This window comes from Nesoenas mayeri, assembly GCF_963082525.1.
Source record: "Nesoenas mayeri genome assembly, chromosome: 2".
Lineage (NCBI taxonomy): Eukaryota > Metazoa > Chordata > Aves > Columbiformes > Columbidae > Nesoenas > Nesoenas mayeri.
In genome coordinates, this window is record NC_137543.1 from 133,929,359 (window position 1) to 133,950,531 (window position 21,173).

A 21,173-nucleotide genomic window follows, 5' to 3' on the forward strand; every position below is an offset into this window, starting at 1 on the left:
AAAAGTCCTTGTGATAACAGTCGAGTAAATTAGGATTAAGAACTGAATGTTGCCTGAGGAAGGGGCTGCATAGTAGAGTGGCTTGGTAAAATGCCTGTTGCTGAGCAGGCAGCATAATCTCATACACAAAACATGTATCACTGTCTTTCATGGAAACAAAACCTAACACAGTTACTGCATCAGTACCATAGGATTAGATCTTTTTGTTTCTTAGTTATGTTTTTCCTTCTTTATTCACAGAGAAAGCAAACTTAATTAAGCATCCTCCGGTTGCTATCCTGCCTCTTGGCACTGGCAACGACTTAGCAAGGTGTCTGAGATGGGGAGGAGGTAAGCACAAATTAAAATACAATGCATTATGTAATTAAAAATAAAAAAAATAAATTTTGCAACAAAGTTTACTCTCAGTATTTGGATTTCTTTGTTATGATGTATGTAAAGAACTGATATCACCTTACCACTTTGTGGAATTAGCTATTGTAAATGTTATATGAACAATTTTATAAATTTTAAAGGTTGCAATCACACTTCATACTTTATTTGTAGCTTCTGCTAACACCAAAAAGCCTCCAAGATGCAGTGCGTAGCAGCAGTATATAGCTATTTGTTTGGCTTTTTACCATCTATATTGCCGTTATTTCTTTGATCAATACCTTATAAAGGGAGTATTTTTAAATGGATTTTAATTGGAGTGTTCTGAAAGGTTTACTGAAAACAGCTAATAATGGGTTTGGAGTGGTTTAATCTTTTTTAATAATCATAAATATTAAATGAAAAATTTGTCTCAGCCTCAGACTAGTTTCTTTGATGCACTCCCCTTCTGCTACAGAGGATTCCAGACAGTAAGTGCTATTTATCAGGAAATGAGGAGACAAAATAATGCTGGAAGGAGAATATATGAAAAGTCAAACCTTTAATACCCTTTGCATTCTTTCCTGGATGTATGGAGCCTTACTCTCAGCTCCTCCAATAACTGATTGCCATTCAGAATTTGCGTTACAGGATAACTTGAAGGAGACGTGAAGCAAGTCCTAGTAAAGACTGTCTCTGGTGAAAGCACTTGAATTTATGGGCTCACAGTTCTAGTTCAGGTTTCAGTTGATCATTCCAATTGAGATGATGTGTATTTGGACCTTGGTTGTTTATTGGAACTTCTCAGCCTTTGTAGATAGCTCTTCCTTCTGTCTCGTCATAGCAAGTTTCCTTTCCAAATGTCTGCCCTTGTGACCAGATAGTCTTTAGCAAATTCTCAATATTTTCCATGCTATAGAACTTTTTGTTAACCATAATGTTCTGTTGGATCATTTGAGGACCTCCTTTATTTTCTCTGTCATGACTGGTGATTGTTTATTCACGTAGTTTTAGGAAAGAAAATAAGAGAAACCAACCCAAAAGTCAATGAAATCAGCCTTGCTTCACTTTCTGAACAGTTCATAGAGTAGAGTCATAGAATAATTCAGGTTGGAAGAGGTTACATGAAGTCGCTAGTCCAATCTCCTGCTCTAATTAGGGTCAGCTGTGAGAGCATTTGATCACCTTAGTCAGGACCTGTCCTTCCATTCTGTTTATATAACTTCTGTTTTGAATGGTTCCACCTGGTCTAAAGTAGAAAAAGGCAATATTAAAATATTCTGGCTTGGATCGTTTCTTTGCCTAGTTGCTTTGTGGTAGATAATGCCATAACACAGATTGTCTGGAACTTCCGTAGATGGGAGAGGAGACAGGACTTCCAGAAACTAAATTGCTGGCAAGTGATCTCAAGGATGCAGACAAATGGAATTGCGCAGGGTGCTGTTACATGACTAACAATAGCTAACAAAAACATACTATACAATCATAAAGAAATACATCAGCAATGACTTTACTTGCTAAAACTGTTAGTGACCCAGGAAGTACATTTTGCTTGAATATGAAAATTAATTTCTAAATTGAAAAACGAATGAGCCCACAGGTCTCAGTTATCTGTTATAAAGTCATTTAGTCTGAATAGTATTCAGAGTTGATAATTTCCCTTAGCTAAATCCCCATACTTTTTATGCATGTACACATGCATACTATATAGTATTTACATGCTTCTGAGTATGCCTAAGTTTTCTGCTGAGTTTAGTGTACAGTGTAGTGAACTACTACAAGTGAATTACCTAAAGACATGTGAGTGGGAAAGATCTCTCTACAGAGTGGGATGAAGCTTATAAAGACATTGTTGAAAGATGGAAACCTGTTCTTATAGTTCTTCTGATAAGTTAACAGTTATAGATTTCAAATTTTGGATTGGTTATGATTAAGGACATTGAAACAATCAAAAAAAAAAAAAAATAGACAACATTTAACCTTGTCTGATTTGAATCAGAAAAATCTACTGTATGTCTTTTTTTCCAGAAATTTTGAAATCAAAGGAATTTAAGCATTAAGATTAATTTCATAACAAGAACATTTTGCAAAGTGTAACTGTAGCTTCTTGGATAACTGCCATAATTGTTTGGAAAATTCAAGAGATTGGCAGATATTGAACATCAAATTATTTTCTCCAGTATAAATCTGATGCCCAGTGAAATCTGCAGAGTTAATCTAAGTTTACATTAATTTAGCTAAGCGCAGAAATCAGCTTTGTGTTTGTACTCCTTTTAATGAGAGGTGCTGGAAAATTGTCAATACTTCAAACACAAACCTGGTTTTCAGGTCTTATGTGCATATTTTTTTATTTTTCCAGTCATCTAGAAAAAAAAATGCATGAAACTTTATTATATTTGATTAAATAAACATTTTCACGTTTTGCTAGGCTATGAAGGTGAGAATTTGATGAAGATCTTAAAAGACATTGAGAACAGCTCAGAGATTTTGCTGGACAGATGGAAATTTGAAGTAATACCCAATGATAAAGATGAGAAAGGAGACCCAGTGCCTTACAACATCATCAATAACTACTTTTCTATTGGCGTGGTAAGACTTATGCTTATCCTTAAGTTATTTTCTTTTTCTGTTTTGAATAAATATTTTCATTGCATGTCTTCAAGTGAAGAATTGTTGGCTACAGACCATTTATAATGTTATTTTGCCAGTGAAATGAATACTTAGATGACTGACAGCAATTTACATAAATTTACTTTCACACATTCAAACCAGAATTATTTTTCAGGACCTTCTACCTTCCCATCTATAAAGATGATATTTGTGTTGTTCCTAATGGTTTATGAGCAGCCATAGCACTAAATTTAGGTTGTCATTATGAAGAACCTATAAAAATATAAAGAAAAACTAATCAGTTAGTAAGAACTCTAGGTAACCTTTTCCATTAGGATTTACATAATCAGAACTGTTTAAAAGAACAGTGGCATTATTTATTTGTTCAGGGCAGTTTTAGATCATAAAATAAAATAATATAAAAATAATCCACAAGTATCTTCTTGGTTCTGTCTTATGGGAATATTTGCAGTTTGAATGAAGCTCTTGTGTCCTTTAAACTGCATCTCTTGTGCTTGTGCTTCACTTTGTTTTCCTGTTGTATCTGCTGTCCACATTGCACATACGAGGGGAATTGGGCATGTCCAGTTCGACTCTTCAGCTTTTTGATATGGATGTGCTGTCAGACACAAGCAGAAGGGGGACCATGATGAGGTCTGGATTTCACAGATTTAATAGTTCATAAATAAGATTTTTAACTCAGACACAAATGAAGTCTAATTAGCTTGGGAACATGCCCTGCAATAGCTACACTTGTTGTTCTGAAATCAGCTTGTTCCACATGAGTCTGTATACAATTTTTTTATAAAAGTCAAAATCCACTTGTATAGGATATCTAATTCTGCAATTCATTGTTTCAACACGCTACAGAAAAGTGTTTTAGTGGGAAGTAGAACATACAGCATTGTTAAATCCAGGGAAGATAAGGATGTGTTCTTATTTTATTCGGTCACTGTGTTTCAGCATTAACAAGGTCCTGCCTCAGCTTTAAGTGGTTGATGAAATTTTTACCTTTTAATTGCAATTCTTAATTTTGATAATGCCTAGGAGCAACACACAGAGACAGTCTATTCCTTAAAAACTTTCCTTTGCTTCCTGTACTGTGTAGTCCTAAATGCTGGAAAAACAATTCATCAGGTCTCCCCAAGGTTAAGATATTTAAGCAATAAGAAATTGTTAAGTTTGTTTTTTTTTTTCCTGACTAGTTTGGATTTTAGCCTCTTGTTCAAGGTGAGTGCAGAGAACAACTAGATCCAACATAAATAGCATAAATTAGTATATAAAAGTACATAAATGCAGAATACATGCACCAAAACCATTCCAAAATTAAATTCATAAATAGGAGAGAAGGTGCAAAGGAAAATCTTTGGTTACTGGAAAAAAATACCATGATAACAGAAAATGCCCAGCACAGGGGGAAATATTAGTTGACTTTGTCAAAAGGAATTATTGATGATAAAGCTCACAGATGAAGAAAGAAAATAAATGTGTTATACTAAGAAATCAAACAAGAAGTGAGAGGGAGAAGTGATAAGATTTTACACGTATATATTAATACAGTGCAATTTAAATAGTTTTTAAAATGTAGAGTACTACTACTTGTAAAGACACACCACAGAAATGGGAAATTGAATGCCAAGTAGATACTGGGACATCTGTGAACATGCTAGGCTTCAAAGAAGCCTTTAGCATTTTTGAAGGAAAAAAAACAGAATTGAAAAGTTGAATTGAAATTATACAGTGGAAAGATCATAATACTATTAAGGATACTATAAATTATGTGTAGAATGCTGCAGGAAAATAGCAGGCTTCATGGACAACCGGAAGACTCAGGTTTTAGTTAAAAACTTTAAGTCCATGAATTTAATAACACAAAAATTTTGATTCTTCACATAATAGAAATGTGAGCACCAGAAAATTATACTAGGAATGGACAATGCAATATGGTGCATTGAGAAAAGCTTCTAAAATTGTGAAATCATATTTTTGAAGGAGTAAGATCTGCCCAGTTTATCATACATGGAACTAAATAAAATGTCTGCCTCTCGATTTTGTGCAATAAGAGAAAGTGAATGGAGAACATCAGAAATTGGGTTTGAGACTTGCTAAAATTGTGTAGTTCATATATTAGGTAGCATTCATAGTAACTTTTGAAAAGCCAGGGAAAATGTTTATCTGTGTAAACAGGCTAAGTACTCAAACTTGGCTACAACTAAAGTAAATCTAATTCATGAAAGCAGAATTGTTTTCAATACTTGGAACCTAATACAAACTTTGGCAAGTACTGAATTGGGAAAGAAGCAATCTACCACCATGTTACACACCAGTCCATAGCTGCTGGTACCCAAGACCTTAACTAGAGTCAAGCCTATAGCAGAAAAATACTAATGCTGACTACAATGTTATATTAAGAGAAACCAAAAGGATTGATATCATAGTTGATGTTGTTCATAGAACCATAGAAAATCATTGACTCATTTATCCATTCCTCTCCATAAGGTAGTGTCATTGGCCCTTGACTAGTTCCTGACAGATGTTTGTCCAGTTTGTTTCTAGAAATTCATAATAAAGCAGATTTACCTGTGATGACGTACTGTATTACTTTTTTGTCTGTACTCTGAAATATCTTTGTCATATTTAACCAGAATAGTCTTGGTATAGTCTGGGCCCAGGTCTTTTTGTCTTGTACAGAGTGGACAAGGAAAACAAATTATTCCATTCTTCTTTTAAACTACTTATTACCTACTAGAAGGTCTATCAGATCATCCCCTAGTCTTGTGTTCTGTAAGCTTTCTATATCCAATTTCTTCAGCCTCACAGAAAGTGTTTTCTAGACATCTGATCATATGTGTGGCTTTTATCTGTGTTCAAATAAAACAGGAGAATTCAATCCAATTACTCCCTTTGGACCATATCTCTCTGGAACCATAGTGCTCCCAATTAAACACAATGCTGCAGTTGGTGTCTTATCAGCACTGAGTGGAAAAGAGGAATTAATTCATGTCTTGTAGAGGATACCTTTATTAAGAAAAAATAACCTTCTTAATATTAGCATGAATTTCGTTACCCATATTTGACTCGTGATTCATTGTTAATTTCAGATACTGTTCTAGAAGAATCACTACTTCAAATCTCACTTGGCTTTTTCATAGGTGATTCTTCCTGCCTACATGCAGAAACTTACACTTAATTGAATTACACCATCTTCTCATTTTTACTGTTTCTCCAAGGCCCTGTGAAAATGAATGGTAACGTACAATGTATTGCACATTGTGTTATAGATTCATGCCAAATAATAAGCACAGCCTCTAATTTGATAAGAATAGAACCCACTGTATGAATTTTGTAACAGTACAGCAGAAATTGTATTTGACAACAAGCAATCCCAATATATATTTAGAAAGGCCAGGGGAGTAAAACTCAGTTAAATGGTTCTTACTGCTTTAGGACCATAATTCAGATTGGAATGGACCACAGGAAGTCATCAGTCCAGTCTCCTGTTCTAAGCAAGGTCAGCTGTGAGAAAAGGTCACATTGCTCAGGACTTTATCCAGTTGCGTCTTAAAAGACTCCAAGGATGGAAATGGCATAACCTCTGTAGGCAGCCTGTCCTGGTGCTTGACTGTCCTTATGATGATGATTTTCCTCATATCCATTCTGAATCTCTGTTTCAACTTACGTTCTTTGTCTCCCATCCTCCCATTATGTGCCACTGTGAAGAGCCTGGCTTTGTCATCCTGATAACTTCCTTACAGGTACTTGCAGGCTGCTGCGAGATCTCCCCAAAACCTTTTATTGTGGCGTGTCAACCAAGTCATCCAGCCAGTCTTTGTGGTTTTTGTGGGGTTTTGTGTGTGTGTGTGTGTGTGTGTGTGTGTGTGTGTTTGTTGTTTTGTTTTGGTTTTTTTTTTTAATTTATTTTCCACCAATCAAGACTGTAATATCCCCACCTGGATACAAGAATGCTGGGTTGGACAGTGTTCAAAACCTTGCTGAAGTCGTGCATGGCATCCACTCCTCTCTCCTTGTCTGCAGTCTACTTTGTTTTATCATAGGCAGCAATCAGAAGGCAATTTATCTATTGGAAGGAGAATGGTGCACTAAGTTGAAAAGGAATGTTTTACAGTAGTAAGCGTATGTGAAAACTTTGATTAGTATGTTCAAGGCAAAAAAAGACATGTTGGTACAGCAGTCTCAGAGCTCTAATATGTATGTAAGTATATGTATATTTATATATACATGTATTTATATATACATATACCTATGTATATATACTATGCATAAGTACAGGGAAAAAAGTAAGAAACAAAGTGAGATGTAGTAGCTGAATGATATATGTGATGTTCAACCTAATGAAAGCACAAAGCACAGAAGAACCATATAAACCATAAGCCAAGCCATGTGTCACTTTCAAAACAGGAGCTAGAAAACCTCTAAGAGCAATGTAGAATAAGATAAAGATTTTTCAAGTGCTCACATCCATCATTCTGTCAGGATGGCAAGATACCAGGAGATAAGTTCCATCTGCTTCCCAATAATACTGGAGTCACTGAAACAAGCTAAATATCCAAGAAAAATGCTTATTAAAGCAGTCAAGTCATATTTGCTTTAAAAAAAAATTCCCTCCTCAAGAATATAGTAGGACCATCTGAAAATGGAAGCTTGTCTTGGAAATTCTCAGATTCAGTGAGCTGGACAAACATAACTGGTAATAGTAGAGAACAGATAAGCAGGTATACTAGAGACAGAAAACATTAGGTCAACTGTCAGACAGTACCAAGTAAAATTACTGACGTATTTTTGAGAAAATAAAAAATTAGTTTTCCCGTAATCTATACAACCTGCTTTAATAGTCATACATTCATGCACGACACTGATATTGTCGCAGTGATCATCGAAGAGTTCAGTAATGTTAGTATTGGCGTGTTATCCCAGACTGTATTCTAGCCAGTGGGCTTGCAGTGCATTTCTGCAAGTGCTGCAGTAATGGAATTTCAGTCATGTCATATCATTTACCTAACTTGCTGAGGTTATAAACAATTTACTTCAAGGGAGCGTGTGTGTAGATAGAGTGTCAACTTGTGCATAGCGTTTGTCATGGTTGTCTTTTCCCTATGGATAAAACAACATAACTTATGCTACTTTCTTCAAGCATTCAGCTGCTCACCAATAGTGGGTCAACATGTATATGTGGATGGTGACTTCAGATAAGTTTGTGTACTGTAATAGCATATCTGGTTTATTTTTTTCTAGCTATTTTCCATATCTATTTCCCAGGCCTGTATAGAACAAACAAACAAAAAAACCACCACAACAACAAAACAAACAAACCACACTTCACTAATCAATTACATAGCATGCTCTCTTAGCATAGAGAAATATGTTCACAAAATTCAGTCATAAGTAATAAATCATCAGTTCAATGCCTGAACTTAAAAACAAACAAACAAACCCCACCACCAACAAAAACAACCAACCAAAAATGCCTCCAAACTAAACCCCTATATGCTCATGACTGTATGCCAGCATTACTCTAAGTGGCAAAAATAAGAGGAAATAAGTGGATACAGATGCCCACAAAACTAAACCAGGTTTTGATAAACAATTGCTCACAAGTCTAATCCCAGATCTTTCCGGGATGAAACCACTTTCACCAAACAGTCATGCAGTTACAGGAAAACATAGATACACATTGTTAATTACAAAATGTACTAGTAGATGGACACATATTCCATGAAACTCACAAAAAGTGCGCTCAATTCAAGTACATGCAAGACATATAAACATTGAAGATTGTGAAATAATCATATGTTGAGTGAGACCTGAACAGTAGGCCGTGGAAAATGAAGGACCAACAGTCAGAGAGGCAAACTCTCACATAAAGCCGAAAAACACAAAAAAAGCTCCAGGACAGTCTTTGTTACCTTGAGAAGGACTTGTGTCTGCACCATCATCAAACCACATAACAGCATGGTCAGATATTTTACATAATGCTAAGATGTGAAGAAACAATCCTTTTAAGCTTGGGAAAAAGTAGCTTAGTTTTCAAGCAATTTTACTTAGATAATAATCATCAATTAAATTTGAGTGACTGTCAAGGCTATGCATCTTTTATGTGGAAGCTGTTAAAGAATGTTAAATATGGAGGGAAGTTACAATGCTTGTTTTTAGTGTTTTCGAGTGATTGTCTCAAATTGAGACAAAATGCCTATTTTGATAAAAGCTTTCTTGAAGAATGCCTCGTTAAATGTTCAGTTGTGATTAAACATTAGAAACCTCAATGTTCACTAAATGCCTAGTTGAAAAGAGCATGTGGAAGCGGGGAGAAGCTATCTTATATACTTAGGGGTAGGAAAAATGTAAGAGAGAACAAGAAACCTCTGCTACTTAGGCTTGCTGTGCTTCTTCAAGGTGGATACTCCGGAGAAATGAGTCAGTGTTTCTCTCTACTTGGGCTTGCTTCTAATTACTAGGAGGAGCAGGAGAACCACAGGAGTTCTAGGAACAATCCATAGACATGCAAGATGCAGGATGGAGGCAGAGTTGTACAGGCAAAATTACTGTGGAGGTGTTGGGTTTGAATTAGTTGATTAAAAGCTCAGAAGTAATATTGGCTAAGCAAAGTCTGGTCACTGATATGATTATAAAGAATAGGAAACTCCTATTCTGTGCTAAATTATTTTTCTAAGGCACTTGCACATGGATTAGTCAATAAAAGTTCCTGGAAAATTGGCCAAAATGTCCTAATTTCCTAAGTCCGGGAGTATTAGCAGTGCTGTAACTGCCACACATTTATTGAAGATAAAACAAAAACAGAAAAAACAAACAAACAAACAAACTCACAAAAAGGCCCTCAAAAACCAAACCAACAAACAAAAAAACCCAAACCAAACAAAAAATAAAACAAATAGCAAAACCAAAATAAACAAAAAAACCCCAAACAAACAAAACCACAAAAAACACCAAAACCCAGAGAAATCAGGCAAAAATTATAATTGAGTCCTTTAAAAAGATCTCATCGCTATTTGATATCTCACAATGAACAAGTTGTGCCAAAGGCACAAAGGTAGTAAGCTGAGTACCAAGCATTGTTCTGCAGCAGCCAATGTTGCTAGACCTTGATTTTTTTTACATTTATTATTCAAACAACTTGAAAATATTTAAAAAAAAAAAAATGTACCCAGGTAATGACTGACCTCAAAAAGGCTAAAATGATTTAAACCAAACACTCTGTCTCCCAGTTACATCCTGTATGTTTACTTATCGCACTTTGTATTGTTTTTAATTTTGTGGGAAATAATGCTGAAATAAATTGTGAATAGGTGTGCATTGCTGTTAAGGTGACAGTTCTAAAGTGTGTTTTCCAGAAGGAAGCATAATTTTGAATTTACTGTTCTGCCACTGAATTAGAGTTTAGCATTTATGGAGCTAAAATTAGGTCAGCATGAATCAGTACTGAAAATCTTTTACCATAAACATTTTCTTCCTTTGTTTTCTTTTGTTTTTTTAATTTTGAAATAAATAATAAATTTGTCTGATGTTAATAGGAGATAAACTTAACTATACTGTTTAAGTTTCATTCAAATTTATGTATACTGCATAGGGTATTACAGAGCATATGCTACTAAGCCGCTTGCAGCTCATTAGTTAGAGTGTTGGACCATAAGCAACTTAACTTGCAAACATCTTCCTTGTCTTTTAGTACAAGTTTGTATAGAAAGATATATTGCTGAGGTAGATTTCAAGACAAATTATACTAGCTGAAGTGTGGCACAGTGCAACCTTCCCTATGTTAAAACAGTAGATACCACTCTGATATGAAAGCCGTTCTCGTTGCTGTCATTGCAGTGTTCAAGGTGCAAGAGTAAATCAAATGCTATAGTAATGATCGGTATTTGCAGAGAGCAGCTGTTAAGATTATACTAGCAACCATTGTATATCCTTGTGTTTAATTAAAAATGTTCTGTAATAATAACTGGTTAAGTAACGCTGATTTTCATCTCAATTTTGTTCCTCTTGGGCCAGATTCCATTCAAATTTTGAACTAACTCATATTTTGGATGAAATTATGTAGCTGTTATGTATATAAAGAACATATAGACTATCTCGGTTTGCACTTAGGTGGATTGCTTAATGGTCTGGCCAGAAGGACTTCAAGGGATGCTGTCTCTTAGGATAACAGCAGAATCTCTTAGAGTAGGGATGTCAAACTCATTTTCACCTGGGGCCACATCAGCATCGTGATTGCCTTCAAGGGCCAAATGTAATTTTAGGACTGTAGAAATGTAGAAGTTACATTGAGAAATTTTGAATTGCTTCTCCCTGGTGTAGGCTGATCAGCTGAGTGCATGCTTAGGTTTGAGCCTACTTGGGATCTTTGCTATTGGTGCTCTTCTGCATGTATACTCTAGAGTCATTGTCAGCAGAATCAAGCTCCTTAGCAAACTTAAAGCTATAGCTAATATTACTCAAACTATTTAATTTGCACAAGATAATTGAGATGTGGAAAACATCCTGTTTACTTACCACGACAGGATTTAAATAAGAATCTTCCAACATCCTTTTAGCTGAAACTTTGAATACATGTGCAAACACATACCCAAGAACATATTGGAGGGAAAAAATGAGTGGAATGCTCTAGGACAATAATTAAGACAGTAACATGGAAAAGAACTGTGATATCCAGATTCCTGTTCCATCTATTGTTTTTGTCCATTTGATTAACTTGTCCATGGCAGTTCAGAAACTTCCACTACTACGAATGACTGCTTTTCTAACATCAATAGATACAGAATTTTAATGCCAAAACAGAGCTTAGGCAAGTAGAACACCTCAGTCTTTCATTCAGTCTTTCATTCAGTCTTTCATTCAGTCTTTCATTCAGTCTTTACAGCATTTGATAGTTGACTTCATAGCGATATGGTGATATTTCACTTGGATGATCTAAAACAACAATATTTTTTGCAATTGTATTTAGGAAAGGCAATAAGGGTATCTAAATGTGCCTGGAAATGTATATGCTGTTAAAAAAATCAGTTATGAAGTAGAGGGAAAACTTCTTTAACACCAGTAAGTAATACTACAATCAGGATGTGTTCTCTGCAAAATTATTATCACAAAGTAGTAAAGGTCTATGACAAAGACAAGTGTACTTTTATGACACCTAATATGTTACTATCCAAATGCACTATCAAATAGATATTTGTATGGTCGTGATTTAATATCCTTCAGCCTTAACCAGTCACTAAGAGCCTCTTATTCTGCCAGTGGGGAAAAATATGACTGCTTAATTCTCATAATCATAAATTTGAACTTGTTACGGATCTTCTTCCTCATCACTATATTCTAAGTCATCAACCTCCACTTCCATTACATCTCCTTAATTATTTTTTTTTCAAAAATGCAAAAAAAAAAAAAGTGTAAGAAAAATCTCACATAGAAGCTATATTTTTAGCTTATCTCATGCAAGAACATTTCATTAGCATCAATAGAAACTTTGGCTATCAGAAATTTTAGTCACAGATATCAGAGTTTAACTAGGGTTGTTTCTCTAACCGACAATGTGATCCCATCATCTTTTTATTTTAATCTATGTTATTTCAGGATGTATGTATTACTACAAAAAATGAATTCATTATGGTATATAGCATTTACAAAAGGGAATGAATTTTAGTTTTGCTGTAGCCGTGTATTTTGAAATTTCCAAACCTCATAGCATTTTGCTGTTTGTGGTGGGTAGAGGGATTTTTTTTTTCCATAGGACATTTGCTATTTAGACTCTGATTCAATGCAGAATTTAAGCACATTCACATCTTAATACTAATTCAATGTGACATTTGAGTAAACGTTTAAATTTTGCTGGTCTAGCAAAGCAGTTAAATACTTGGTTAATTTTTTAACCATTTTCTGCAGTTACATTAAAATGACTAAAAAAATGCACCTCTTGAATCCCGGAGTATATATATGGGTGTAAGCACATGCTTAAGTGATTTCTGAATCACAATAATCACTTTGAATGTATTAATGGAATGCTGTGATATATAGGATTATTTCTGGGCCAGTGAGGGAAAGAACATTTCATAATAAACAATAGTATTGCTTCATAATCCACATCACCTTTTTTCTTCAAAAAGGGCTAAGAGAATGAGCAATTCATCTGTATGTGAATGTAAATATAATTATAAAAGAACCATGTTGATATTGGCTATATCATAGCCTTAGTCTTGTAGCCAAATCTGTAGAAGTGATTGCTCTATCTGTGGAAAGAATTATGCTGTCTTTCAGAAGAAGCATGTTCATAACAGCTTCAGTCCCAGATTTAAAATACTGTCTTATTCAAAAGTAATTGGTAGTACAATCTATAGCTAGCTTGTTTATTCTCCAAACACTACTAGTCTTTTACAACTTATATGCTTTTGTCATTTGCACATTTGAACCATTTTTACTCTTTTCAGCTTTCGTTGCTTTCGGAATTCTGCAGAAATTTTGAACATAATATCTAGAATTAGAGGTGATGCAGGTTTTTTGATGCAGGTTTTTTTGTTTTTGTTTTTGTTTGTTTTGTTTTGTGTTTTGTTTTTTGGTTTGTTGTTGTTGTTTTTTTATTTTTCTCCATGTGGCAGAAGTCCACAAGCACATACCACATACCATGGAAACCTGGATCTATAGAGTAAGTCATAGATAAACAGCAATAGGAGCCACTCTGAAGGCTTCTCATTGCTGCTGTGCAGCAATATTTCCCTGGACATGCAGAAGGTGAATTTCATAGCTAAAAACACTAAACCTTAGAGTTCGTAATATCTGTATTACAACAATGCTCCTCCTACCACTGTGGATTAGATTTACCTTGTAAATCCCTCTTGCCATTATAACCTCCTGCCATTCATAAGGTGTATCAGGGTATCCTAATGAGAGATCTGCACTTTACTTCATGCAATGTGTAAGATACGTTCATGCAGAGCACCAGAGATTCAGAGCTTACTGTACTACTTAATGAATCCTACTAAAAATTATAGTTTTTATTATTTTTTATTTATTATAGACAAGAAAGACATTTCTTGTCTTTCGTATAAGTATAAAGAAATTAAAATAATTTAGGTTATTCCTACTGTTTGGTTATGTATTTATTTTAATTTTAACACTAAAATGTGAATGTATACCAGTCTGTGCTGGAACTTCCTGAAAATATGTAATTATATCATATAGATAGATTGAGAGTTGTGTGTATGATTTCCCTTATAACGCAGCGAAAATACTGAGGAGTGTGCTGAATTCACTGAAGGTTTTTGTCAGGTTCAGTGAAAATACAGTTCTGTGGGCTATATTTACATTAGCAAGTAATTTGGCTCAGTAGGAGTTCAGCAAGTGATGCTGAGTCCCTTCTGTCTACAAAACATGCAGTTTGGGAGTCTTAATTCAAACTGGATATAGTCTGTTCTCCTGCGATGAACTCTTCTGGCACGTGCTTGTCCTAAACTGACCTAAAAAGACTTGGTCATCAGTTTGGCCCCTGTGTTCCCATAATATGGGAGGAGCACATCAGCAGCATGAAACGTGCTTCCATCCAAAAGTATCTGGCTGAGGTACACCAGTCTTCACTTCAAACCAAATCACAGGAGGTGGGGATGATTAAGAGATTTGCTTTAAAATTTCGTTGCTGCTCCAACAGTTTTTCAATAAACCTGAAAAAGTCATACAGGAGTGTAGTATATCTAACTTTGACCTTCCTCCTTCCCCTCGTATTTTCCCACATAGATTTTTTTGTTTTATTTTGGAATTTTAGGTATTTGAGACTCTCTTTAACATCTCATGATGAAGTTAGAACAGTGCTGAATGCCTTCAACAAAGAAAGACTCCCTTGTTTTAGATTTATGAGTAGCTCGTGCACTTGGAATCACTTATTACCCATTCTTGTCATGTAAAATTATTCTTCTGATGTGAAACAAAGGCTAGAAAGTGACTTGTTTCCTATTGTTTCCTATAGTCAGTAAAAACTTTAAGAAGAATCATTGGGAGAGTCTTCGACAGTTACTTAAATTCTTCTCTTTAATTTAAAAGGGATTTGGAAAATAGAACAATTTATAGAATTGAGAAGAAGTTAAATTTCGGTATTGAAAAAGCTAGTTAAATAAAATGCAATGAGGCACTATAGTTTTACTAAACAGATACTATAAAAGATGTTTTGTGAAGTAAAATGAAACATGCAGTCCTCCAGTGTTTTGTCTTTGCTTACTTGAGACAGTAGAGCTTTTGAGTCTTGTGTGTTCCGGGCTTTTGCTGGGGGTTTTTGTTTGTTTTGTTTTTTTGGGGGTTCATTCATTTTAATAAAGGAAGGCTCTACAAAGCAGCCTAGCCAACAGCTTCTACTGCAAGTGACAGTTATAAATGAGAGTATATGCTTAAAGACATAATTAATCTGCATTGAGCTCAGAACAGCTCCTTAGCTAAATGCAACTAAATCAGCTACACAGTGTGTAATTAACTTACAACAGTATTAGTCCTAGTACAATATTATTCATTATATATGTAAGTTATTATTTTCTCCATGGGAAATTTGTAATATACTAAGTAATGATTAAGAGCTCATTATAGTATTTCATTCATATTATCATAATATAATTGTGATGTATGTTCATCTTGTTAATGCTGTTATTCTTAATTCTTAAAAGAAATGTCAAGGATATCAGGAAAATACGATGTGGCTTTTTTGCACACAGACTGAGAAGCATCTGTATTCAAATGAAATTGAAATTTTAGTCCTTGTCTTGATTTCTTATTTCTGCTTGTTAATGATTATGGTAATGTATTGAGGAATGGCAGCAGCCAACAATGCTTTCTATTGAAGTCAGGAGTAAGGTGAATAAACTTGAAGTTTGGTCATAAGACTCATGATGAGCTTGAAGTGGGAAGAAGAAGCTTAGAGGGAGAAAATGGCTTGAAGAAAAAAGGCCAGGATTTTGAAAACATATGAGGCTAGCAGTGGACATAAACTGCATCTGGAAAAGGAGTTTTTGAAGTACAGGAGCTGTACAGAGCATAAGGTGGGCTGAGTGTAAACTGATACCTTCACCTGACTAAGGTACAAAACATGTGTCTCTGTGTATGCATGGAAACTATCAAAAAAATAGCTCAGATTGAAATTCTAATCATTTTGTTTTCAAGTGAAAGTTAATCCTGATATGTGTAAACCAGTTTATGTAAATGAGCTGCTTTACCAGCTTCTCCGTGACAACATCATTTACGTCTTTCACATGCCATTAAAGATCCTGTCTCAGAACTTTACTTTCACAGGTCTACCAGAGCTCTACTGGGTTTTTACAGGTTGCCGTCTGTAGCTGAGGGTGACCAAAGAAATCATGTTCATGCTGACTCAGGTACTCACTGAGGACATCCAGTAGTTATTTCTGAGAACATAGTATGAAACCCAGTCTATTACAGGTAACAAAAAGGGAGATCCATTTTATATGCTTTTTATATAAAATTAAATTTAGAGATATTTAATTATATACATTTAAGAAATAAATTCTTAAATGACTGAATTGGTTAGAATTACTTAGTGGTTAGAAAATGAACAGCGTGATAGCCAATGGAAATTTTTTTCTCTGCCTTGGACTTAGTTTAGAAGAACAGTCTACTTGCTGACTGCATTCAAAATTACTTTTAAAACTAGAAAATTCATATGAGAAATTGATCCTTTGAGTGCATTATGAGTATGATACTATTTTAGCATGTGTCATGTAGTCATAGCTCTTGTGTTCTTGATGTTATAAGGGAGAAAGATAAATCAAAAAAGAGTAAGAGAGGCATTCTGGCCACAAGGATGAGTAGGAGAAATAAAGACCGTTAGAATGCTGAGATTTAAAGTGGGCACCTCTGCAGATTTAAAAGAGAAATCTGATGTGTGAATTGGGTGTTAAACAGGCACGGGGAATTTTTGTTTTGACATCTGCCATATGTACAGTACATGTCTGTGCTCCATCTTGAGCCCAGATAGCAGGGACATTATTCTTTTAAAAATCCAACAAACACTATTTAGGAAGAAGTTTTTTGTTCTGAGAGATTTGTATATATCTGAAAAGAGTTCACCTTACAAAATGTATAAAAACAACAATGGTATATCAGCTATTTAAATTATGTGCATTATTAATTTTATGTTGTATGTTATATGGGGGAAATATTATTGCGGAAATATCTAAAAATCTCAGCTGCCATTTAGCATTATTTACTTATCTAGAGATTTGATAGCTTAATAGAGATTCCAGTGGTACAAAACTATTCTTTATATTTCCAGATCTGCGTGTTTTCTACATTTTTATGGCAGAGTCCCAAAAGGAACATGATTTAACTAAAATGAAAGTGGGTGGATTTAGCCAAGAAACACTTAGTCTTATGTTACCATCTGAACCAGGTGGAACTAGAGGCAAATTACTGAACATAAGTTATTCCATGTCCTTACTGGAACAATTTGTACTAAAGAGCCTCTACAGACACATAGCCAAGGAACTCTCTATTCACTATTTGTGATTTTACAGTTTCTTCATTTAAACTGGAATTCTGAGAGTAAAACATAACATACTCTTTGTTTCTCTGACAATCCCAAGAGTACTTAGGCTTATAACATGCCAAAGAATGGATCAAAATTTTTGCCTTTATGCTGTCATTTTATGTAACTGCTGGTGAGTCACCAAGGCTGAATGGGCTGATGTGGCACATCAGAGTAAAAGTCATAGGACCACACATTTCAGTCAATGCTTTCCAGTGCACCCTGCTCAGCTGTCTCACCGTAAAGGATGCTCCCATCAAGAACCATGCAAGTACTTCAACACATATTACACAGTAGTACTACACATGGTAGGCCATGCACCTGCTTGCACCTGCACCTCAGTTTAGCACCACCAAGCCGCCTACGTGCTCTTCAATAACTGTGTAGTGTAGACAGGGCACCTGTGGTACTGCCATGATGGAAAGACTGGTCATGCAGCCATTTCGGTCCCTGTGGTAATGAAGAAGCTCATTTGCTGGATTGTCAAGGACGTTCACATGTACCTTCCATACTTTTCTGCTCAGGGTTTTCATGGTTTCATTTTCCCTATACTCTGTAACTCATAATGTTACGCTTCATAAATCATAATACCAGTAAATAAGCATCAGAATTGGCGCTCGTCACTTCAGAACTGATCATGGTATTAGCTCTTTACAGTTGCTGTGTAGAGCTGTTACCCTAAAAATTGTTTGCCACATTTGTCCTACATTTAAAAAGTAATTAATCCATATTTATTGGATGTTACTGCATTACTTCTTTCTTATTTATACCATTGGCACTCAAACAACTCAAATAATCCAGAATATTAGAGGAAATAAATAGCAGAAGTCCTGGTGTTGTCTGGAGAAGCAGATGCAAATTGGGATTGTACGGAATTTTAAGCAACTAATACTCAGGAATAGCAAGATACAACAGATTATATAGATCTAGCCTTGCCAATCTTGGCCAAAGGGAAAAAAAAAAAATCAGTGAAACACACAGCCTGGGAAGCCCATTCTAATCCCTACAGGGCTTGTCTAGATTGCTGCAGCATTTTTATCCCCTTAGACACTAGCAGGGAAAAGGTCTGCTGCTTTCATCTATAAAATCCCATAGTTGGTGACTAAGAAAGCTCCCTTTCCCATCATTCCATCTCCATGTCAAGGGGATGGTGTCAGATGTTCATTGCCATATTTCCCTGTTTGTAAAGGTGGTCTGTCACCTGACACATCCAACTGATATATCACCTACCTGAAATATCCAACCACATTCACTTCTGCTAGAGTTACAGAGAAGGAAGCATCCCCACTTCACCAACAGCAGTGGCTGAAGAATCTTCAGGGAAGTGAATATACCCAGACATAAGCATTGATGGCTGGGTAGAAGTTGAGTAATGCTAAAAATAATTCATCTTTGGACGATGGGTTTCTGTTTTCCTCTCTTGACTTCAATTAGAGTTTCACTATGGTGATCCTATTTCTTTTGTTCTGTCACTTTTACACTGAGAATGAGACTGGGAGGAGGAAAGGCCCTGCTAATGTCTAGAAAAATTCCTGTGTTAAGCCAAAAAGAAACACGGTGACAGGAGGGTTCTTTGGTAATTCCTTAGTTCAGAAAAATAAGTATCACGTCAAATGATGACTATTTTCTGCTTTCATTGCAAAATATCTCTGAGAAAAGTTAAGCATTTTTTAAGGAAAAAACTAAACAATAGGGGTCTAATGAGAAAAAAAAAAAGTCATTTTCTATGATCATTTTTGAAATTATTAGATTAATAAGCACAGCCTTAGTTAAATGACATTTCTCTTCTTACTAGTGTTATTGACATTTTGATATGAGACTGAGAGACCTTTAATGAGATCTCAATCAAAGATAATGTTTATATAATGATACATGAATTCATAAATGCTAGTCAAATAAAAATGCTGTAGTCCATTTTGGCCTTCACCTTATGGAAATCTGTACAGGTCATAAGATGAAAAAGCTCAGTGAATGACGACTAATACTCTCTCACTTGACTGTTTAATTATGTCTGGCTAATTGTGTGAGTTAATGTTTGAAGCTGGATCTTGCAATGTAACTTAATCCATCACCCAGACAAAGCGCGTGGAAAAAGATATTGAAATTTTCTCGTTTGTTAGACGTATGATCTCCTTAATGTCTAAGTTTATGGTGATTTCCCTTTTCATGAAAATACAAGAGGTGTTAGTCAAAAAAAAAAAAAAAAAAAAGGCAAATTTTATGTAAACTGTATGTTAGCTACCAAAGAAATCTTCAGACAAGTGGACAATTCCTTAAAATTCCTATTTCAGCCCTTTGTTTTTACTAATGTTTTTTCTTAGGAAATGTTTTGTTTTATTAGTTGAAATTAGAGTCTGTTACATTTTGTTGTGGCTTCAGATGGCAAAAACATATTAAAAAATAAGCACAGTGCATTAATTTCTTCACTACTTGGAAAGGAGGAAAGACACGTGAGCTGCTGTTTCATCTCTGCTTCAACAGAGAATAAAGTTTGACTGTTAGAAACTCTCTCTGTTACTTCAGCTGTTTTCAGGAATAGAGCAGAGACACCAAATTAACATCCTCATTGATCTGAACCCATGACAATATTGAAGCCTGAGTCCAGTTGTAAGCATTGTGGCACCAGTGCGAGGGAGGGAAAACAAGGGGGTCACTTGCCTGTTTGCTTCTAGGCGCTACCAACAGTAGCACTTACTAGTACTTTACGCCCTCTGAGCGCTTGCAAAAGAAGCAGGTTTCATTATCTCTGTTTTATTCATATTAAAGTGACTTTTAAGAGGCCATTCAGGAAGCCGTGGGTAGAACTGGGAACAGAATCAGATCTGTGGAGTTTTAGACAAATTTTCTCTAGAAGTGAACACTGTCTCCAGAGTACTTTCATCTCAGACTCTTAAGTCCACTCCTCATGTGTGGAATAAAATTATTTTTCTGCCATAACTTTCTTTGCATGGTTTGAATTTTCACTATTAAGTATAGATAAAATAGCGATGTTATTTTTGACCTTTTGATCATCTGCGAATTATCTGTGCTGTGGATTTTCCATTACAATGATAAAGATGTGCATCATGCTGTCTGAACATGAACCCAGAATCAGAGCAGCCCTCTTCATGTGATACTGCTCTATCTGTGCATAGCAGATCAGGTCAGAGATAGTTTAGGGATGCACAGTCATAGCATCATTGGCTTTTTTTCTTCATGACATCTTTTTTTCTCTGTGTTTATAGTTTAACTGATATATGGTTTAATTCGGTTCTGTGTTAAGTGATCTGAAGTTCAGATCTTTGGAAAAAAAAAGCCTTATAAATTTTGACCTAAAAATTTATTTACTTTGTTGTATAATATATAACCATGTAATCCTTCTGTTCTCACAATGGCTTCAAAATCTAAAGAAAATAAATAGCTTAAAATATTTCTTGACAAGGCAACGAAGAATATTGTATTTGGAATTTTTCAGTTTATAGGCTAGACAGCTTTTAGAGATGAAATCAAGAGATAGTAAGTGGGTTGTGGTTGTATTTTTGAAACCCCGTTTTCAGATGACTTGTTACTCAATCTAGCTTTTTCTGCTTGAATGAGAGGGACTACCTAGGTCTCAAGAGGAAATTTTCCTTTTCAGGACTTCTGAAAAGCTTTGGGCCACTTCAGTCTATTCAGATTTCTCTGTCTAATT

At 35.2% G+C, this 21,173-nt stretch overlaps 1 protein-coding gene across 3 annotated transcripts in view; it reads left to right on the top strand.

Moving 5' to 3' along the window:
- Positions 1–21,173, top strand: part of DGKB (diacylglycerol kinase beta) — a gene marked incomplete at both ends in the record, with an annotated part of 317,768 nt that overhangs the window by 122,117 nt on the left and 174,478 nt on the right. For all 3 annotated transcript variants that reach the window (XM_080340721.1, XM_080340722.1, XM_080340723.1), the window contains 2 exons: positions 241–330; positions 2,780–2,940. In XM_080340721.1, coding sequence (XP_080196847.1) covers positions 241–330; positions 2,780–2,940 — 251 coding nt within the window. The remainder of the gene's footprint in view (positions 1–240; positions 331–2,779; positions 2,941–21,173) is intronic.